The following is a 22163-nucleotide window of genomic DNA, read 5'->3' as shown; positions in this document are numbered from 1 at the left end:
CTCAGTCACTCGCTCTATAGATCTGCCAATGTAATACACATATTTATTGGGTTTTATAAGACCTTTCTGCTGTATGTGTGGCTCCCCCACCTGGAGCTATGGCAGGATAGATGTTTTTTGCATTTCTTTTGAAATAATTATTTGTGTATTGATGTAGAACATTAGAACATTCCACTCCAGTGGGGCCTATTCACTAACAGCACCAGTGTGGTAACCCACAGACACCAATCAGATTCTCACTTGCAGCTGAACGCTTATTGCTGATTGGTAGCTATAGATGACGGCACCGGGTGTTTATATATGAGCCCCACTTGTTTTTCTTTTCATTTAATGCATCGGGAAGAAACAAAACTGGAATATTTGGGCAATAAACAATAGCAGCAATATACATAGGGTTATGTAACCCAGTGCTCCATGCTGCTGCCTGCTGGACTGCACAGGGCTGTTACATTGAATTAAGACTAAGGGAACTAAGGGAATTAAGACTAAGGGAACTAATAATGCTTTTAATTGAACACATTTGCAAAAAATGTTCTAAAACCTCAGAAAGACATTTAAAGGAGAAGGAAAGGTAAAAACTCAGTAAGCTTTATCAGAAAGGTCTACATAAATAGCCATAAGCACTCACAGACCTGCTGCTCAGTGAAAAGAAACACTGCATTTCTTTCTTTCTATTCCGTACACATGTTCTTCTGTGTCAGACTTCCTTCTCTCAAAAGAATCTGCTCCTCTCTCCCCCTTCCTTCTCCTCCTTCCCATCCCATCTCTGCTGTGTAATCTGAGTTTAGAGCTGTTCCAGGGGCAGCAGGCAGGCAGGGAAGTGAAGTCAGACCAAGCTAAAATCTAAATGTAAATAAAACAGAGGGAGCTTCTATGGCTGTTACTCAGGTATGGTAAAGCATTCTGCACTATTATGACTAATCTATTGGCAACAAATGCCTTTCCTTTTCTTTTAATTCATGTATAATATATAATGGAAAAACAGTATTTGGGTGGCATTCCATTTAAATATAGCCAAGTTTTACTTTCACTATAGGCATACTAACATATAAAACAAATATCCCAGAGCCTGTGAACATTGATAGACGCAATATGTATTTAAACTTGCTGGCTTTATTTCCCATATGCACTGAGAACTGTAGCCAGGGTCCTTAGCTCTATGCCTGGAGAACAAATACTGCTTGCTGTTACCTCCCCTTTAGGTTGAAATAATACATAATATCCTTATGTAAAATGTGTTATATTGGTGTTGTCTGGTGTCTTGTTAAATAAACAGCTTGGTTTATATGTGTGGTAAATGATGTACCTGGGGTATTTGCTCAGATGTAGAAATCTGATAAGCAGCAGCAACTCCCTCATGAGGGCAAATAGGGAATGCAATAAATCACAGATGAGCTGAATGGTATTAATAGAAGGAACCCGATAGCTTGGGCTGGGTGTGTTTCCCTGTGCTATATGTTGGGCCAGACCCTATGGGGAGCAGCGCTGGATTTAGCTTTTGTGTAACACGTTTGCACAAGGTACATCTCTAGCCTCTAACTAGTAGTGGCAGCACATCACTTTATCTTGGGGTATATTTTATTGTCCCCAATGTGCTGACTGTATGCAAAAATGTTCACTTCTGCAATGTTTATTTATAAAAAAAAAAAAAGCATTTGAGTGACAGAGCGCCTGGGTGTATTTTATACATGATTAATACATATAGCACGTGTCTCTGTGAGACTAGAGGTGCCTGAGGCCAGGCAGACAGCTCTCACTGATAGTTGCTGGTAAGCTGGTCTTAGGCTAAATGGCTTTGGCAGTCTAGGCCGGCCTTAGGATAGACTGTTTTGAAGAAATTTAGGATGTCCTTAGGCTAAATGGCTTTGGGCAGTCTAGGCCGGCCTTAGGATAGACTGTTTTGAAGAAATTTAGGATGTCCTTAGGCTAAATGGCTTTGGGCAGTCTAGGCCGGCCTTAGGATAGACTGTTTTGAAGAAATTTAGGATGTCCTTAGGCTAAATGGCTTCGGGCAGTCTAGGCCGGCCTTAGGATAGACTGTTTTGAAGAAATTTAGGATGTCCTTAGGCTAAATGGCTTTGGGCAGTCTAGGCCGGCCTTAGGATAGACTGTTTTGAAGAAATTTAGGATGTCCTTAGGCTAAATGGCTTTGGGCAGTCTAGGCCGGCCTTAGGATAGACTGTTCTGAAGAAATTTAGGATGTCCTTAGGCTAAATGGCTTTGGGCAGTCTAGGCCGGCCTTAGGATAGACTGTTTTGAAGAAATTTAGGATGTCCTTAGGCTAAATGGCTTTGGGCAGTCTAGGCCGGCCTTAGGATAGACTGTTTTGAAGAAATTTAGGATGTCCTTAGGCTAAATGGCTTCGGGCAGTCTAGGCCGGCCTTAGGATAGACTGTTTTGAAGAAATTTAGGATGTCCTTAGGCTAAATGGCTTCGGGCAGTCTAGGCCAGCCTTAGGATAGACTGTTTTGAAGAAATTTAGGATGTCCTTAGGCTAAATGGCTTCAGGGCAGTCTAGGCTGGCCTTAGGCTTAATGGTTTTGGGGCAGTCTAGGCTGGCCTTAGACTTAATGCTTCTGGCAGTCTCAGCTGGCCTTAGGCTAAATGGCTTTGGGGCAGTCCAGGCCGGCCATAGGCTTAATGCTTCTGGCAGTCTAAGCTGGCTTTAGGCTAAATGGCTTTGGGGCAGTGTAGACTGGCCTTAGGCTAAGTGGCTTTGAGGCAATCTAGGATGGCCTTAGGCTAAATGGCTTCAGGGCAGTCTAGGCTGGCCTTAGGCTAAATGGCTTTGGGGCAATCTAGGATGTCCTTAGGCTAAATGGCTTTGGGGCAATCTAGGATGTCCTTAGGCTAAATGTCTTTGGGGCAGTCTATGCTGGCCTTACGCTAAATGGCTTTGGGGCAGTCTAGGCCGGCCTTAGGCTAGATAGTTTTGGGGCAATCTAGGATGTCCTTAGGCTAAATGTCTTTGGGGCAGTCTATGCTGGCCTTACGCTAAATGGCTTTGGGGCAGTCTAGGCCGGCCTTAGGCTAGATAGTTTTGGGGCAATCTAGGATGTCCTTAGGCTAGATGGCTTTGGGGCAATCTAGGATGTCCTTAGGCTAAATGGCTTTGAGGCAGTCTAGGCTGGCCTTAGGCTAGATAGTTTTGGGGCAATCTAGGATGTCCTTAGGCTAGATGGCTTTGGGGCAATCTAGGATGTCCTTAGGCTAAATGGCTTTGAGGCAGTCTAGGCTAAATGGCTTGCTATTTACACAGGGCTGAGTGCAGACAGGGTTGGTTACAGAAGACAAGGCAGGAATGAGCCTTAGCAGTCTTGTGGTTGACACCAGGGCAGGATCACACAGAATGCACCCAGTTCCAAGTGTGATATCCAATAGTTACTCATGTTTATTTATCATTTTACAGCTCCCCCCACCTCCCTGGCCTGTCCCTTTCTAAATGAATAACCATCCTCTGTTATTTCCAGAAACCAGGGAAAAATGTTGATGCTGTCATCTACAACATCCATTCACAGAGGGAAAGAGACATGTTCCGAGACACGGACAGGTAACTTGGAAGTATGAGAGTGATCAGAATGCTGAGTATCTGGCTAAGATAGGGGGAGATGAATGTTGTGGTCTCCTCATTTCCCGCTCCCTTATGCTGTGAGGGATCCTAAGTAATGTAACAAACCCTGTTTCTTCTCTCTTTCTCTAGTTGGTGGGTACTTTGTATTAAATCATTTGAGAGACATTTTGCCATGAACACTGTGCCATTTATTAACAGGTATCGAAATGAAAGGGCAAGATCTCGAAGCCCAGTGAGTCGCTCTTTGTCCCCGAGGTCCCACACCCCAAGCTTCACTTCTTGCAGTTCCACCCACAGTCCATTAAGTGCATCAAGAACAGAATGGGGCAACGGAAGGGAGGCTTGGGACCAACCAGCTTATAGTAGGCGAGAAGAAGAGCGAGAGCAGGGTCCATGGAGAGACAACGGGGAGGATAAAAGAGACAGGACGGATCACTGGGTGCATGACCGCAAACATTACTCCTGGCAGCTGGACAAGCAAGAGATGGACGATCGTATGGATGGGCCTAGAGGCCACAGGGAGAGATATGGAAACCACTCTTCATCCAGATATAAAAGCAGAGATGGGGAATATTACAGAAAGGAGGCAAAGGCAAAGACAGAGGGAAAGCTCCCAGATACTCAAGAAAAATCCAAGAGAAAGGAAGAGTCTAAAAGTCGAGAGGTCAAGGTGAGCAGTGAGGACACGAGCAAGAAAGAGGTGCGTGAGACATCCCCAAGTGGAGAGGCTGATGGCAGCAAAGAGAAGGACGCAGCTAAGAACCAAACAGATGTTCCCAACAAGCAACAGGAGGAGGACAAAGCCAAAGAGAGTGCAGCCAATGAACAGGTAAGCATTTAGAGCGCAAACCCTGCCAGCTAACTGCCCTTAATACATAATATTGCACTGAGGATAACAGCGACCTACCGACTGAGGAGTTCCCCTCGCCCAACCGACTGGCACTGTGCCCAGCGGACTGGCGCTGATCTCGGGCCAATGCATCACTCAAGCTCCTGTCATCCCTGGATTTAATATTTCAGCACTAGGGGGGGCGTAATGACAACAATAACCATAATAACAATACAATGCAAGGGCAGTAACAGTAACTAAGGAGCAGCTGTCAGTATGAAAACTCACATCGTCTGCTCCAAGGTTCCCATCTCTCATCAGTGGATTGTGCAGACCCCATAATGCAATGCGAGGGGCTCCATTCCAGGAGGGCAGCAGTGGCAGCTGAAGCCGATAGTTAGTGGGTGCTGCCATGGAATTATGTCCTGTGCTGCCAGGTTGCAACCTAGTTGTCAGCGCCAGTTTGTATGGAGACACTACAAATCCCATGATGTAATGTGAGTGCTTAAAGGAACAGTAACACCAAAAAATGAAGGTGTTTTGAAGTAATTGTAATATAATGTACTGCTGCCCTGCACTGCCCCAAAACCCCAGCCAGAATGATTTTTATCAAGTGATGTGACGAACTGGCAACCCTGCCAATGTATTTCATCTTTACTTCTCCTTTAAAGGGCAACTAAAACATTACACAGATTTCTGTGTGTGGGAGAAGCTGATACCCTCTGAATTTAAAGGGGTAGTATGTTATAGAATGTCCTATTCTTACCAACTTTTGAATTAGTCTTTATTTCTTTATAGTTGTCTTTTGTTTCTTTGCAGCTTTCAGATGTGGGATCATCGAGCCTTTTAGCCAAAAAAACCTATTGGTCTGCAAGGCTACAATTTTATTGTTGTTGTTACTTTTTATTACTCATCTTTTAATGCAGGCCTCTCCTATTCATCTTTGGTCTCTCATTCACACCAGTGCTTGGTTGCTAGGGAGAGCTGCTAAATAAAAAGCTAAATAATTTACGAACTACAAGAAATAGCAAATAAATAAATAAAATAAAGACCAATTGCAATATTGAATATGACTGTCCTCATTATATCATACATTCATTTAAGGTGCAGGTACTTTTATTCTGCTGATATATGTGTGTTTCTTTCAGGCTGAACATAAGGATGAAACAATGGACCATAATTCTGTATCCCCCAAACAGGCAGATGCATCGGAGGAACCTCAAGCTGCTGTTAAACAAAAGGTAAAACTGAGACAGCCCATTTTTGTCAGTAATTGTATTTCTTTATCATGTTGAAAGCAAATCTGAAGTAAGAAGAGCAGTAGAAGTGTAGTCACATAACTAACAATTGTATTAGGTAAACAACACACTGGTTGTCATTTATCAACACCAGGCAAATTCGCCCATGGGCAGTAACCCATGGCAACAGTCATAAAAAGTGACAATAATAATCATAATAAGAAGATTGTACCCTCACAGAGCAATAGCTTTTTACTTCTGGGGTCAGTGACCCCTACTTTAAAGGAGAAGGAAAGGCTAAGTCACTTGGGGGTGCCAAATGTTAGGCACCCCCAAGTGACTTAGATCGCTTACCTTGTACCCCGGGCTGGTGCCCCTGTTAGGAGAAAACAGCACCAGCCCGGGGTACCTGTAGGAAGCGCTTTCTCCTTCCTTTTTCTTCTGCCGGCGAAATCCGTGGGCCGGCGCATTCGCAGTAGAGTGGGAAGCCGACTTTCTTGTTTAAGTTGGGCTTTTCACTCTACTGCGTATGCGTGCGCGGCGCTACAGGAAGGAGGAAGCGATTGCTGCTACCCCGGGCTGGGGCTGTTCTCTCCGTACAGGGGCACCAGCCCGGGGTAAAAGGTAAGCAATCTAAGTCACTTGGGGGTGCCTAACATTTTGGCACCCCCAAGTGACTTAGCCTTTCCTTCTCCTTTTAAAGCTGGGAAAAGGCAGAAGAAGGCAGCAAATAATTCACAATGGAAACCAATTACAAAGTTGCTAGGAATAGGGCACTGTATAACATACTAACATAGGTTGGCCAGTAGCAATGGAGGCTGCGTTGCCTGACTATGGATGAGGGAACTGCCTGCCAGAGATGTTTCTGTTGGATTAGCGGTAAAGTGGCAAACTGCAAGCTGGAAATGAGAAGGCGCTACTGCCCGCATTCATGCAGCTACAGATCCAGGCACTGCCTTTATGGGGCATCAATGACTCCTGGCAAGAGCCGAGGGATGCAAAGAGATTATATCCCAATAAATTGCCTGGCATAGAATCCATGGAAGGATTGGGACATCTGTACTGGTGTGTAACAGAGATGTCTCCTGGAGCCTGTCCAAAAGACTTGCAATAAAAGCTGCAATAAAACGCCCAGCTGCCAGAGTTGTGCTCTTCATCTCTCAGCTAGCACTGGGGTGGATCTGCTCACCAGGCCCGCACTGGAATTCAAAATAGGCCCTGGTGATTCAAGTATACCGAGACCCCAGCAGCCCCCCAGCAGCCCAATAAATAGTGACTGCCTATGGCATTCCCTAGCAGCCACCGATTGCCAGTCTGGGCCTGTGGGTCACACAGCCATAGAAGAGATGGAGAGGGAGGGCACAGAGCAAGGGATGCTGAATGACATGTAGGGAACACTGGCACATCTTGGTACCCTGCGGTACTCTGCTTCACTACGGGAAAGGATTCAGGGAAAAAATAAACAACTGCAGGAGGGAAGTTGTAATGAAGATTTTTCAAGCATACATTAATTATTGTCTGTTTTTATGAACTGCTACTGACTAGTTATTGGGCCCCACAGCAACATCATTGGGCCCCTAAACTTACGCAGTTTACGTAACTTATGCAAAAACTTACATATAAGCTCCATTGACCCCCCCCAATTAAAATACTGACTTATTAGCACATTAATTATCTTTACTATTTTTATGAACTGCTACTGACTAGTTATTGGGCCCCACAGCAACATCATTGGGCCCCTAAACTTACGCAGTTTATGTAACTTATGCAAAAACTTATGTATAAATTGCACTGACCCCCCCCCCAATCAAAATACTGACTTATTAGAACATTCATTATTTTTACTATTTTTATGAACTACTACTGGTTTTTGGACCCCACAGCAACATCATTGGGCCCCTAAACTTACACAGTTTACATAACTTGTGTGAAAACTTCCTGCAATGACAGCGCAAAGCAGGGGCAGGTAGGTGGGAAGGGGTTAAACTTAGGGCAAACCCCACCGACCCCCCAATAAACTGGCTTACTAGCACATTAATCAATGGAACTCTTTATATGAACGGTTTATTATAGAGGAACATCAGCTGTTTATTGTGGTACTGCTTGCTTGGGTTCATGGGGGGCCCCATATAAATACCTTGTGTGGGGCCCCGAAGTTTCTGATGGCAGCACAGATGGATCAGAGAACAAGGAGAAAAAAGTAAACAGTACAAGAGCAGCATTAATGTCCCTCTAATGTTACCATTTAATGCTGTGCTGCTTTAGCTGAGCCACTAACATGCCCTTTAATCTAATAATAAATCAACAATTTGCAGTGTTGATCTGCTAGTAATTAAGGTAGGAATTAACATTTGGGACCTAAAAAAAGAACTGTATCCATTGATGAAAACGATCCCGTTGACTTCTGTCCCACCCTATGTTATTTCATCTGCAGCAGTCGAATGTGATACAGTATATAGATGACATTGGCTGGCATAGCTGTTGTCTAAGGGAATTGCCCTCCTCTGACCTTCCCTTGTAACTTTACTTTAGGGCATTTTTTGGCTTAGTGATTGCCTATGTACATCACTTTGCACATCTTCCCTTGGCAAAGTTATCTGGCAGGACTTACAAGTGCGATATATATGAGAGTGTAAGTGTATGGGGGAGTATTATGTGTCTATAGCTAGGGATAAATATTCTGCATTATATTGAGGGGATGGGTAAAGATGATTTTATGACACATTTCGCTTCTATGGGCAACGGCCCTCGAGAGACACAGTTGGGTTTAATGAATATTCATGTTGGAGAAAATGTTCTGGGAATATCTCCAGGTTTTTATCCTTCTAATTATGAGCTAATGGTCAGATGCAGACGGTATTAATATCTATGTGGGCAGGCAAACAGTCTGGTAAGCACGGACAGAGGCTAACATGGCATTACTGGTGTTTTAAAGGGGCTGCATTTAGTAACATTAGATAGGAAGACATGACAATAATGAGAAAAATGTTGCAGTTACATTTTTGCTTCTCACGATAAAGGCACACTTGTAGCGTTACAACAGAGGCCCCCCGGTTTGTTTTTTAAAATTAAACAAATGAATTTGCATTTGTGGGCAGGAATTATATAGTGATGTAAAATATAGGGATATTATAAGTCATTCGGCCTCGTGCTTTTATACAGGTCATGAAACTCCGAGGTGACTTCTAATATCCTCATATTTTACAACAGGGGTCACTTTATATATTATAATATACAAGTTTTAGTGATGAGTTTAACTGATGACATCACTAAACACCGTTTATATGTATATTATTTACAGTTTGGTCCCATAGGGAAATGACCCAACTGTATAATATATAAACCTATTCTCACTCTAATATTGTATAATTTTAACAGGAGGATGAGTGGGAGAGCGGAAGTGAGCTGGAAGGAGAACCTTGGTACCCAACGAACATGGAGGAGCTTGTGACCGTAGATGAAGTAGGAGAAGAAGATTTAATCATAGAGCCGGATATAACAGAACTGGAAGAAATTGTTCCTGTGCTCCCTAAGGACACTGCCAGCTGCATTCAGATGTGCTCCCATGGCATCTGCGCTATTGATTTGGAATGCAGATGTAGCCAATTAACTAACAGTGCTTGTTCGTCTCCTCATGAAGCCTCTATAGCTTTGAGTTGTACCTCAGTAAGAGAAAGTGCCAGTCCTGAAAGTAGCTGCTATGGGCCAGATGTGCCCGATGTAAGCCTTAATTCTGAGCAGAAGTCGGAGGAAATGGAGGAACATGGAGCAGCGAGAAGCCCTCATGAGAAGGAAAGCCTAGCAGAGAGCTCTAGTAGTCTAAACAAGTCAACCAACCTTCAAAGTTCCATCTATAAAGAAGATCTGGATAACTGCATGGCCTTGTGTGATAGGACAGACTCTCGAGCGGCTGCCATTGATACAGCGAGGGATTCTCACAATCAAGAAGAAAGCTGTGACAAGAGAGAGAGAGTTTCTGGTAATAGCAATATATATTTTGGCAAATTGTTACACACGCTCTTAGATAGTTGCCTGTTACTTAATAATAATGAATGAGAGGGTGTTGTCATCACCTGCTAATACAGAGATTCTTGGTCTGTTTTGGGTGGGTCTTAATTATTCCCTTTAAAGCGATTCTGTCATGATGTTTATGGGGTACTTTTAATTTCTAAATGACACTGTTGCACAGCAAATAACTCCCTCTTCCATTTAACCAACCAATGTATTTGTAGCTGTAATATTGGTGTGTAGGCGCCATCTCAGTGCCTTGTGCCTGAGTCTGAGCTTTCAGCCAGCGCTACACATTAGAACTGCTTTCAGCTAACCTATTGTTTCTCCTACTCCCATGTAACTGGAGGAGTCCCAAGCCGGACTTGGATTTCTTACTATTGAGTGCTATTCTGATACCTACTGGGAGCTGCTATCTTGCTCCCTTCCCATTGTTCTGCTGATCGGCTGCTGGGGGTGAGGGGGGGGGGATATCACTCCAACTTGCAGCGCAGCAGTAAAGTGTGCCTGAGTCTGAGCTTTCAGAAGGAGCCAGCGCTACACATTAGAACTGCTTTCAGCTAACCTATTGTTTCTACTACTCCCATGTAACTGGAGGAGTCCCAAGCCGGACTTGGGTTTCTTACTATTGAGTGCTATTCTGATACCTAGTGGGAGCTGCTATCTTGCTCCCTTCCCATTGTTCTGCTGATCGGCTGCTGGGGGTGAGGGGGGATATCACTCCAACTTGCAGCGCAGCAGTAAAGTGTGCCTGAGTCTGAGCTTTCAGCCAGCACTACACATTAGAACTGCTTTCAGCTAACCTATTGTTTCTCCTACTCCCATGTAACTGGAGGAGTCCCAAGCCGGACTTGGATTTCTTACTATTGAGTGCTATTCTGATACCTACTGGGAGCTGCTATCTTGCTCCCTTCCCATTGTTCTGCTGATCGGCTGCTGGGGGTGAGGGGGGGGGTATCGCTCCAACTTGCAGCGCAGCAGTAAAGTGTGCCTGAGTCTGAGCTTTCAGAAGGAGCCAGCGCTACACATTAGAACTGCTTTCAGCTAACCTATTGTTTCTCCTACTCCCATGTAACTGGAGGAGTCCCAAGCCGGACTTGGGTTTCTTACTATTGAGTGCTATTCTGATACCTACTGGGAGCTGCTATCTTGCTCCCTTCCCATTGTTCTGCTGATCGGCTGCTGGGGGTGAGGGGGGATATCACTCCAACTTGCTGCACAGCAGTAAAGTGTGACTGAAGTTTATTAGGGCACAGGTCACATGGTTGTGGCATCCTAGGAAATTAAGAATATGGCTAGCCCCATGTGAAAACTTATAGAAAATAGTCATTGTTCCTATTTCAGTCTTTATATAATATAAGGAAAACCATTACAAGCAGGTGTAGGCATCGGCAGAGGCCTGTTTTGGTTTATGGACGAATATGCTGATGCATTACACAGTCAGTTATTATTATTAATAAATAACCTGCATATTTCAGCCATAATACTGTTAAGCCTCATCATGTTTACATGCTTTCAGCTGAAATATTTGCAAAGACAGCACAATATTCAAAGGATAACAATAAAGCCATGAATCACAAAGTGTGGTAGACTTTGACATAGTGTAATAAAGTTGGGTACACATTGGAATAGCTCTGTGTTATGAGATTTGGATTGTGCTACCAAGTTTGGCAGTGTTTGCCCCCCTCAATAAGCCCTGCTAAGGGGTACATAGCCTGCTGGGTTCAGAAGCCTCTGTGGAAGTTACCATATACCAACTGGCAGTGCGGTTTTGTCCCCAGTGTCAGGATATTTACATTTATACATTTAGGTTAAAAGGATAACTCATTCAGCTCCGAAGACTTATTATTATTTTTGGTGTTGCTGGTCCTTCAAATGTCACATGTGCCTGGTTCTGTGGTAGCTGTTTCCATCGCTGCTGACAGGCGTTTATCAGAGAAGGCAGCAGCATATAGTTTGTGGCAAAGGACACAGGGTATTTATAGGTTCTGCTATACAGGCAAAGCAGTGTCACTGTTGTGTAATCCTAAAGGGGAAAAAAACTCTGTACATGTTAAGTGGAGGACTGCTGCCTATATATTTTTAGATGTGTGTTTAACATTGCTACAGTAGGACACGCAATGTAAAAGGTCTGTCCTACGTCATCCTGGACTGGACACCCTAATAAAAGCAATTTAACATTATACGTGTATCACCAACACTTGTGAATTTGCTGGGAGAGTCCCAACAAGTGGGTCGCAAGGGCCAGTGTTTGGGATCAAGGGTCAGACCCTAACTTGGCTGAATCGGGCCATGGCCAAGATGGATCAGGGTTATCATCTTTCAATTCTGTTAAATTGGATGTATTTGTCAGAAAATATGAATTTGCTTATTTTTTTTTTTTTTTCTTAGGCCTTTCTGTATCATCTGAAGTAAAATCTGCCAAAATGCAAGAAAGTGAATCCAAAGAGAGACAGTCATCGCCCTCGTGGGAACAAGAAGATGTGTTCAGTGAGCTCAGTATTCCTCTAGGTGAGTTGCCACGGCTCATAGGGGCATAGAATCTGGTTTTTGCTACTGGGAACTACTGACACTTAAAATTAGGGATGCGGTGAATCCAAGATTCGCTTCGGGGATTCATCCAAGATTCAGGCTTTTTCAGCAGGATTCAGATTTGGCTGAATCCATGCCTCTGGCTGAACTGAATCGGAATCCATAAAATCACATGAGTTTTAGTTATATAAACACGGAAGTGCAGCCCTTCTTTCTCCTAATTTTTAAAAATACCGTTTGGTATTTGGTCAAATATTTTGCAAAGGATTTGGGATTTGGCTGGATCCTAAAATAATGGATTTGGTGCATCCCTACTTAAAATCTAAATAAAGGAGAAGTATACCTTGTGATTGTCTTTTGTTTGGTGAGTGTAAATGCACCTTGGACCAGGTAGCGTGCATTGTTAGCTGATAATGATCCACGCTGTATAACCCATAAGGTCAGCGTTGTGTCTGAGCATGATTATGTGTGACTGCAGTCTGTTGTACTGGGGCCAGACAGTAGCTTGAATAACAGACTGGAACAGGAGAGGTCTGAATAGACAGATAAGCAACAAAAATAGTTAAAAATGCATAATTATTATGCTTTCTAGTTGCCATGCTTATTTACTTTATCAACCAAACAACAGTACAAAAAAGCTAATAATTCAAAAAATATTTTGCAAATGATATGAGTTTATTTTCTATACATTTCTGTGTTGTTGCAAAACTGTACAAAACCTTGTACAAAGGTCCAGCCCTGTCTCCATATAAATGAGCCATTCACAAGCTATGTAACTGTTTACCTGGGCCAGCCCTTGCGTACTTATGCCCTCTGTCCTGGACCAAGGCACTCATGTCTGAAGTATGGAAGACAGATGCTGTACGGATGCCAAATGCTTGTGAGCTTAGGCAAGTCACTTTATCTCTCGGTGCTCTAAGCACTTAAATTGCTGTTGGTAGCCTTCCAAGACTGGAACAAACAGCACTATCTACTAGAGATAGGTCAGAAAAATACTGCTCATTGGTCCCCTTTTACCCCCTCAAGAATGACATCTGAATACCCACAATGCACAGTATCATGGGAGTTAAAAGAAGCATATACAAAATAGCTACTGGTACATTAAAGGGAAACCAGTTGTCACATAATTACACCTTTATATATATATTTATACACACATAAATAGTGTTTATTTTCTGCCATGCCACTGACCATTATAGGTGCCATTCGCCTGAACCTCTGACTGCCATTATTCTCTAAACAACAAATTGTATTTCTGTCTATATCGTTAACAGTTGATTGACCCTGCTATATGTATTGTGGGTCCAATGCCATAATCAGGAGTAAATATCTAGAATCCCTGCCATAAGGGTAAAAACCCATGGAGTGTTTCAGTCGCTCGCGACTGCTCCAAAATGGCTTCCACTGGCTGGTGGAAAGCATCGCTTCGGTAATCCAAAGTTGCAATAAGTTTCCTCCTGCAGGCAACTTTCCATGACTTCAGAAAAGAAGCAACGTAAAGGGCTTTCCACCGGTGATTTCTATTGTTGCCAGTGGAAAGCCATTTTGGAGTGGTTAGTCATCCATGATGGCAGAGGACTATTGAGGGGTTCTTACCCTAAGCATTTAGACACATGGAGCTAATTAGTAGCGGCTACTTGTCGTGGCTACTAAAATAGACAATGCTGATCATATACTCATAATTGTCTCTGCATGTGTTTTAGCAGAGGCAATTCTCATTATTGTCTGTGGCATGGGATTTTCTGGAGTTTAGTAGCCGTGAAAAAGTAGCTGCTACTAGTAGCTCAATGTGTCTTCACTGTAAAGCAGGACAGAACTACTTTTTTTGTACCAAAAGTAAGTCGAGTCAGTGACATAGAGTAATGACCAGGATATATACTACTTCATGCAAATACCAAAAGTTACTATGATTTCCCCTCCTACCCAAATCTCTACCACTAAAGACAATGTGACACACTGCTTTTAGGCTCAGGTAAATGCTCTTTACGGTAATGCCTTCCATTACTCTGCTTTCTTAAAACCACCTCTGTTCCATCTTAAAGGGGTGGAATTTGTGGTGCCGAGAACCGGCTTCTTCTGCAAACTGTGTGGCATCTTCTACACCAGCGAGGAAACGGCAAAGACGTCACATTGCCGCAGTCGTGTACATTACAGAAACCTACAGGTACGTCTTGCTATTTATTCACTCATTCCTGTCAATACAGAAATGACTGACTGGCAATCAGAAGGTTGCTGGTGTAGCTTGCTTGCACTTTACTTGACTTGGACAGATATTCTTACCCATAAATGGCCAACAGGCTGTTAATGTAGAACCCCAGTCCCCTGCAGATGACTTGCTAAGTATGACCTGTAATGACAAGGGAATAATAGCAGCACATTACTTAATGGACACGGTGTAGGCTGATAAATATTGCTTCTTGTTATCTGGCATTTGCAAGTGGCTTATGGGATGAGACTTCCATGAAAGCTTACTGTAAAGTGTTCCCAAGAGCTGGCACTGAGGAGTGGTTTCCAACCTCCGTGCTTGTGGGTAAGATTAAAGCAGGCGGGGTACTGGCTCCGCGAGGCTGGAAGATATAAGATATCAATGAAAAAAGCTTTCTCTTTTCCCAGAGGCCCCGCGTCTGGCACAGCACTCGGAGAGTGCTAATATCCCACCTTATAAAATGTTGTTTCTCATTAAATCCATAAGCCGGCTACTAGTGAGACTGAAGGCCGAGGACAGATGCTTTCACTGAGAAAGTTTAAGTGCTTGACATTATCAAGGCTTCATACCATGAAGGGACGCGAGAGGCCAGCTGTTGCACTTGTCATTTTTAATGGCTCTTTACTCCCCGCTGTTATGGAGAAGTTCAGATAAGTGAAGCGCTTCAGTGCAACAGTCAAATATAGATGACAGCAGCTCATTTCAATTGGGCCTCATTGGTAAATTCTCTTGGCGTCAGGAGGATGTAACTGTGAGATAGAAATATATGTAGGGGTCAGTGTTACATTAAAGGGCCACCGCTCCCTCGCTATTAACTTAATGGAACCATTTAAACATGAATGCAATATTATTCCCTCTTGCTTTGTTCGCCTTAGGGTGGAGACACACAGAGCTACTTAGTAGCAGCTACTTTCCTACACCGGAAATTCCCCTGCCACAGACAATACTGAGAATTGCCTCTGCTAAAACACACATAAAGACAGTTATCAGTAAAAGATCAGCATTGTCTATTTTAGTAGCTGTGCCAAGTAGCTGCTTCTAGTAGCTCTGTGTGTCTTCACCCTTATGTTTTACAAAGGTGTTACTGAGTTTGCAGTTTCAGGCTTGAGGTAACTCACCTTTCAGTTAACTTTTAGCATGGCCTAGAGATTAATATTCCGAGACAATTTGCAATTAGTCTTTTTAGCTTTTATAATTATTTCACTTTTTGTGAGCAGCTCTCCAGTTTGGAGTTTCAGCTGGTTGCTGGGGATCATCTTACCTTAGCGACCAGGGAGAGGTTTAAATGAGAGAGGAGAGGACCTGGATAGAAAAATAAGTTATGAAAAGTAACAATAACAATACAACTGGAGGCTCACAGAGCAATAGTTTTTTAGCTGCTGGGGTCAGTGAGTTGGAAGAAGGCAAATTATTTAAAAACTATAAAAGATATAAAATGAAGACCAATTGAAAAGTTGCTTAGAATTGGCCATTCTATGACATACTAAAAGTTAACTTTGAGGTGAACCCCCCCTCCCCTTTAATCTCAGGCTGTTTGGCTGCAACCTTCCCTCTACCCTCCCATAGCATTTCTATGCTGTCATTATTCCCTTACAAGAAAGGCAGAATAATTATACCATGCACAATGTATTCTACTTAATAATGGGGATGCATGTAAATAGTTCTCAGAACATTTAATAACAGAAAATTCATGTTATTATTTGAACTTGCAGAGTTACTTGTCCAGGCTGGCCGAGGGGTGCTCAGGAAAGAATGAGATGGAGAATATGGTTTATCACGAGGATGTTGGAATCGTCCCGCAGTTTGAGAAGAACAGACCTTAAAGGGACAGATGCACGGACAATAGCTGACTCGTCACTTACAGACATAGTTTTAAAGAAGGAAAAAAGGTGCCACTAACTGAGCCAGATTGTACAGAGGTGCGTGATGAAGATTGGCCATTCAGTAAGGGCTACCCTAGCCTGATAGGGACGGGTCCCAGTGTGGGGGCTACAGCACCCGTTTGTATTCACTCACGATAACAATTCTTCATTTAAAAATGTTAAGTATCCGGCTGGTGAATCCTTCAGTTTAGGCGCACATTTGTAACATTGCAGTACTGCCCTACTGGGGGGCCGGCTTCAGGCTGGGGGGTTCTCACATACCCACCTAGCAAAAAGGCTCTGTACTATAACAGCTCAGCTAATGGGAATGTAAAGTTCTCCCCATATATAAACCAAAAATTGTACCGGAACATTTTGTTCCCAAAATGGCTGTAGAACCAAGCAATACACTTGCTCAGAACAGAGAGAAAATGAGGGTATGAAACATTTGGGCAAGGGATAGTAAGCAGAGAGACGATACATTGAGGGTATTAAATTCTGTGTGCAGGTATGGGATCTGTTATCTGGACACCTGTTATCCAGAAAGTTCCACATTACGGAAAGACTGTCTTCCATAGACTCTATTTTAATCAAACAATTCAAATGTTTGAAACCGATCCAAACTAAGATATAATTAATCCTAATTGAGTCTTGTCGGGTTTATTTAATGTTTAAATGAATTTGTAGCAGACAAAGTATGGAGATCCAAATGACTGAAAGACCCCTTATCTGGAACACCCCAGGTCCCAAGCATTCCGGGTAACAGGTCCCATACCTGTATTATTCTGTAGAACACAGGGATTTACTTGAGCATATGTTATCTTACTGATGCCCTAAATACCATACCAATTTGCAATCTGAGTTAAATATCAGTTTTTGGGGGATTAATGTGCACATTAACTCAGTACATCTCCCTGCCCCATTGCCGCCACACTCCATAAATACTGTAAGACTCTTTCCTCTCTCCCTGAACAAGAACCATTTGATAAGTAGAGTTTCCCAGCAAATGGGCAGTTGCTGTAACCGCTGCTTGTAGCTGATCATATGGGAAAGATATAAGAATAAAGTGGCCCCTATATATAATAGAGATGCCCCCCCATACTGTGGCATTGCTTCTACAGCCTCTCTGTGCCTTTCACAACTGCTGCCTTAAACAGAGGCTACTGTATATATTACTGAGATGGGCGCCTTGTGGCTCCGCCCCACGTGTGGTTGAGCTACAACTCCCAGCATCCAAAGATGTTCAGGTAGTTACGGTTAAACATCTGTGGGCCACAAGGGGGGTCCACTCCTCGTTTATAAAGTCTGAATTCTCAGGGATATTTTTGAATACACTGTAACTAATCAGGGGTAGTTGTATAGTAACTGGTACTTCAGTGCGTGCAATTGCACTTAAAGTGATGTAAAGTTGCAGATGTTAGAGCTATTAGGTATATATGGAATTGCTAGTGTTTGTATCACCGAGTGATTATATTTATAGAGGTATTTATCGAGATGGCTAAATATTATAGTCTCACACCCACTTTATGAAAAGAGACCTGTAACATGACTGCACACAACACACAAACACACAAACTCGCAATGTGAAAGGTAAATCTGCATTGTGGGCGGAGGGACTGGGGGTAATAAGCAGCCTGTGTAAATGTGTGATAAATCCTATGGCAGAAACGGATCAGCTACTGTTGAAAAGTCTTTCATATTAATATATATGTAACATATAGTATATGTGTTTGTTCCGCACACACACAATGTAAACATTTTGCTTTATTATTTCTACATACAATTTAGAACTGATAAAGGGGAAGTTCACCTTAAAATCAACAATTACATAGTACAGGTATGGGGTCCATTATCCGGAAACCCATTATCCAGAAAACTCCAGATTACGGGAAGGCCATCTTCCAGACTCCATTTTAATTAAATAATTAAAATTTTGAAAAATGATTTCCTTTTTCTCTGTAATAATAAAACAGTACCTGTACTTGATCCCAACTAAGATATAATTACCCCTTATTGGGGCAGAACAGCCCTATTGGGTTTATTTAATGGTTAAATGATTCCCTTTTCTCTGTAATAATAAAACAGTACCTGTACTTGATCCCAACTAAGATATAATTACCCCTTATTGGGAGCAGAACAGCCCTATTGGGTTTATTTAATGGTTAAATGATTCCCTTTTCTCTGTAATAATAAAACAGTACCTGTACTTGATCCCAACTAAGATATAATTACCCCTTATTGGGGCAGAACAGCCCTATTGGGTTTATTTCATGGTTAAATGATTCCCTTTCTCTGTAATAATAAAACAGTACCTGTACTTGATCCAACTAAGATATAATTACCCCTTATTGGGGCAGAACAGCCCTATTGGGGTTTATTTAATGGTTAATGATTCCCTTTTCTCTGTAATAATAAAACAGTACCTGTACTTGATCCCAACTAAGATATAATTACCCCTTATTGGGGCAGAACAGCCCTATTGGGTTTATTTAATGGTTAAAATGATTCCCTTTTCTCTGTAATAATAAAAACAGTACCTGTACTTGATCCCAACTAAGATATAATTACCCCCTTATTGGAGGCAGAACAGCCCTATTGGGTTTATTTAATGGTTAAATGATTCCTTTTTCTCTGTAATAATAAAACAGTACCTGTACTTGATCCCAACTAAGATATAATTACCCCTTATTGGGGCAGAACAGCCCTATTGGGTTTATTTAATGGTTAAACGATTCCCTTTTCTCTGTAATAATAAAACAGTACCTTATAGTTGCCAGGGTTGGATAGATAAGCAACCAGACAGTGGTGTGAATGACAGAGTGAAATATGAATGTCAGGGCCTGATGAAAAATATCTTGATTTCTGCTGTCAGGGGGTCACAGACCCTCATAACCAGATTGCATTTTAAATTGCTGGTCCTCTTTCCTCTTTCCTGCTCCCCCCTCCCTCAAGAATGCTAAGAACTCCCTCCTCCCCACTTAGGAATGTGGATCTGAGCCAATCAGCAGGAAGCTTCCTCATAGTCTTACTAACTGCGCATGTACACCGGTCTTGGTGCAGGAGTGAGGCATTATGGGAACTTTCTGTACACAGCTCAGCGTTTTTTTTCTTCCTATGAGGCTTCTGATCATCTGAATGGGAGAAATATGGGGAGAATTAAGGGCACTATTGAGAGAACTGAAGGTATGCCTGCAGCTTGGGATCAGGGCATCCTGGTGGGCCCCGGCGGCCCAGACCCGACCCTTGCTGGAGCTCCCCCAGCCCGACTGTTCCTCCCCTGGCACGTTAAATTTATGTGCTCTGGGGAAGACGTTGGGGTCGGGTGGGGGGCCCTGCGAGGGGGGTTAGGGGGGCACCTGCAGGGCCCCTGGGGCCCCCAGTCTGACCCTGCTTGGGATTAACTCTTTATTAGCCTTTCCTTCTCCTTTAAAAGTAATTTGAGTGCAAATCTGGTGTCAGACTCTGACTCAGCAAGTGATAAAGGTTCTGCAATGCAACATGTCCACGTGTGTGCCACGAGGCAATGTCTGTACTAATACAAGAAGCCATTTGCTGACTTCACCCTCCTTTAGCCTTCACTTACCGGATGCAACACTTTGCAGATACATTAGGGAAGGGTTGGAATTTTCTTTCTCCCTACAATGAAACGGCTGTCGGATCCTGTAACACATGCCGACTGGTTTATAAAGCAGTGAATTCAGGAACAAACACAGATATGTTTCATTTGTTGGGAAAGGACTTGCTTCGCTATTACTGTTTCACACATTCAGGGATTTTCTGCCCTTTGTTTATGTTTTCAAGGCTGTGACTGATAAATGATACTTGAACCGGACCAGATGAAATATTTATTGATGCTTAAATAAAATCTTTAAGTTATGGCGTGTAAATGCTGAAATCTGTTAATATGTGATTGTCACACAAGTGTTCCTTCTGTTTCATGGAAAATGATTTTAAGTTATGTTTGATAAAAAAGGATTTTAATAAAGATAATTTTCATGCATTTCACATTGTGTGTTTTGTGTTTTCCTGCGTAATAATAATTATTATTTTAAGCATGCAGTTATAAAGCGCTAACATATTGCACAGTGAGCTACACTAAAAGGGCGTATAAATCAAACATACAAATACTAATGGATAGAGGGGACCAATATCAGGCAGCAAGAAAAAGCTTCAATGAACCTGTGTTGAAGTGCTTATTAATATGATCTGTTTCACTGAAATATGGAGTGGGGTACCTGGGGCTCACAGGAGAACCTTACCCCAGGGGCCCACCAAACACAAAAGCGCACCTACAGTTGTAATGCACATTAACCCCAGACATGCCAGTAACAACACTGCAGAAAATGAATAATGAGCTCCTTAATCTCAGACGTGCCAGTAAGATCACTGCAGACGATGGATACTGAACACAAAATTAACAACACATATGCCAGAAAGATCACTACAGAAAATGCCTAGATTGAAAGCATGACTTCACCCACATTTGTGCAAGTACACTACCTCTAACGTTTCTTCTTTCCCTGTGCTTCCATGCTACTAGGTCTGTCTCTTCCCTCTGCTTAGCTGAAACTCCTGCAAAGAAATATAAAAAAGCCAACACTCTTTTGTGTCCTTCCAAAGAACAAAAACAGTTGCTGGGTGGTGGGCAGATAATTGGGCCCACTGAAACATAGGGCCAAAGTGGCTGCATTGCTCACCTTTCCCTTAAGCCATTCCTGCTAATAAGCCTAGGGACCATTGGGACTTTTTCTGGTAGTCTGGTTGTCCTGTCTGACTCTGTATAGACTGTTTTTTTACAGTGGAAAAAATTAGTGTTAGTTTAGTTAGAATAATTAATAAAACCATTTTCCTGCCATTGTAGGATATTTCTAAGCTTGAGGGTGGCTGTGTTAGTAAAAACACCGGTGTCAGAGGGGCAAAACGAGTGAATGCGTAGGTTAGAGAGGTACAAGTGTAGGCACACAGTAATCTAACATCCTTGTCATTAGGACAGAAAAACAGCGGCGGATGGAAATATAAACAGACGGACCCCTTTGGTTTGGGGTTAGAATGGAGGGAATGTTGGTTGAACAGCGCTGCTCTCTGTTTTTCTTCCTTTTCTTTAAAAGATTTCATTTTCCAGTGAACCTCTCCATCACTGGAACCCCTAAAAAATAGGGATGCACCGAATACAGGATTCAGTCTTTTTTGCCAAATCCACGATCGTGGCCGAACTGAATCCAAATCCTAATTAGCATAAATTAACATATGCTAATTAGCATTCAGAAGGGTTAAATGTTAGGGGTAAACAAATTCCTCTGCGCACTTCGATTTTTAACCCTTCCGTATCCTAATTAGCATATGCATCCATCGGGTGGATTTGGGGGTTCGGCCAAACCCAAAAAACTGGGTTCGGTGCATCCCAAAACTTTCCAACGATCTGCTTAGAGATCTTAATAGGGGGTGTATCCTTAAAGTGATACTGACACCAAAAAAAGTACCCTTCAAAATATTAATGTACGTTACAAGTTACCCATTAGTGATGAGCACATTTTTCCCCAGGCAAAAATGTCACTGATACAAAAAATGCCCATTGACTTTAATGCATTTGGGGTTACAATAAAAAAAGTCACACGTAAAAAATGTCACCCAACTAAAATTTGTTGCACATAAAATGTGTTGTTTTTTGCTGTTTCGCTGATTTTTCAGTAGTTCTGGGGGACAGATTTGCTCATCACTATTACTTATAGGTCGTGCTGATTGGTTTTCACTATTAGGGCTGCTTTTGTAAGTAATAGTTTCCTGAAGTCCCTAAACCTGACTGTTTTGCCAGCCTGACTGTCCCTTCAACTGTCAGTTACAACTTCGGACTCTACAATATGGCCGCCCCCTCATAGAGGAACATGGGGGATATTTAATAGCACTGGGCAAATACTTT

The 22163-nt window shown here is 42.6% G+C and overlaps 1 protein-coding gene across 3 annotated transcripts in view; it reads left to right on the top strand.

The window, feature by feature from the left end:
* The window catches only part of rbm20 (RNA binding motif protein 20), a 131085-nt gene extending 114323 nt beyond the window's left edge, over nt 1-16762 (top strand). For all 3 annotated transcript variants that reach the window (XM_031905606.1, XM_031905605.1, XM_002942901.5), the window contains exons 8-14: nt 3471-3550; nt 3770-4400; nt 5549-5641; nt 9017-9617; nt 12038-12157; nt 14221-14342; nt 16097-16762. In XM_031905606.1, the coding sequence (XP_031761466.1) occupies nt 3471-3550; nt 3770-4400; nt 5549-5641; nt 9017-9617; nt 12038-12157; nt 14221-14342; nt 16097-16207 (1758 nt within the window). In that variant the 3' untranslated portion in view covers nt 16208-16762. The remainder of the gene's footprint in view (nt 1-3470; nt 3551-3769; nt 4401-5548; nt 5642-9016; nt 9618-12037; nt 12158-14220; nt 14343-16096) is intronic.
* Nucleotides 16763-22163: the final 5401 nt, after the last annotated feature.

The sequence above is a fragment of the Xenopus tropicalis genome, chromosome 7 (genome assembly GCF_000004195.4).
Source record: "Xenopus tropicalis strain Nigerian chromosome 7, UCB_Xtro_10.0, whole genome shotgun sequence".
NCBI classification, from domain to species: Eukaryota; Metazoa; Chordata; class Amphibia; order Anura; family Pipidae; genus Xenopus; species Xenopus tropicalis.
Note: the sequence above shows the minus strand (reverse complement) of the source record. Positions and strands in the feature narration are given on the sequence as shown.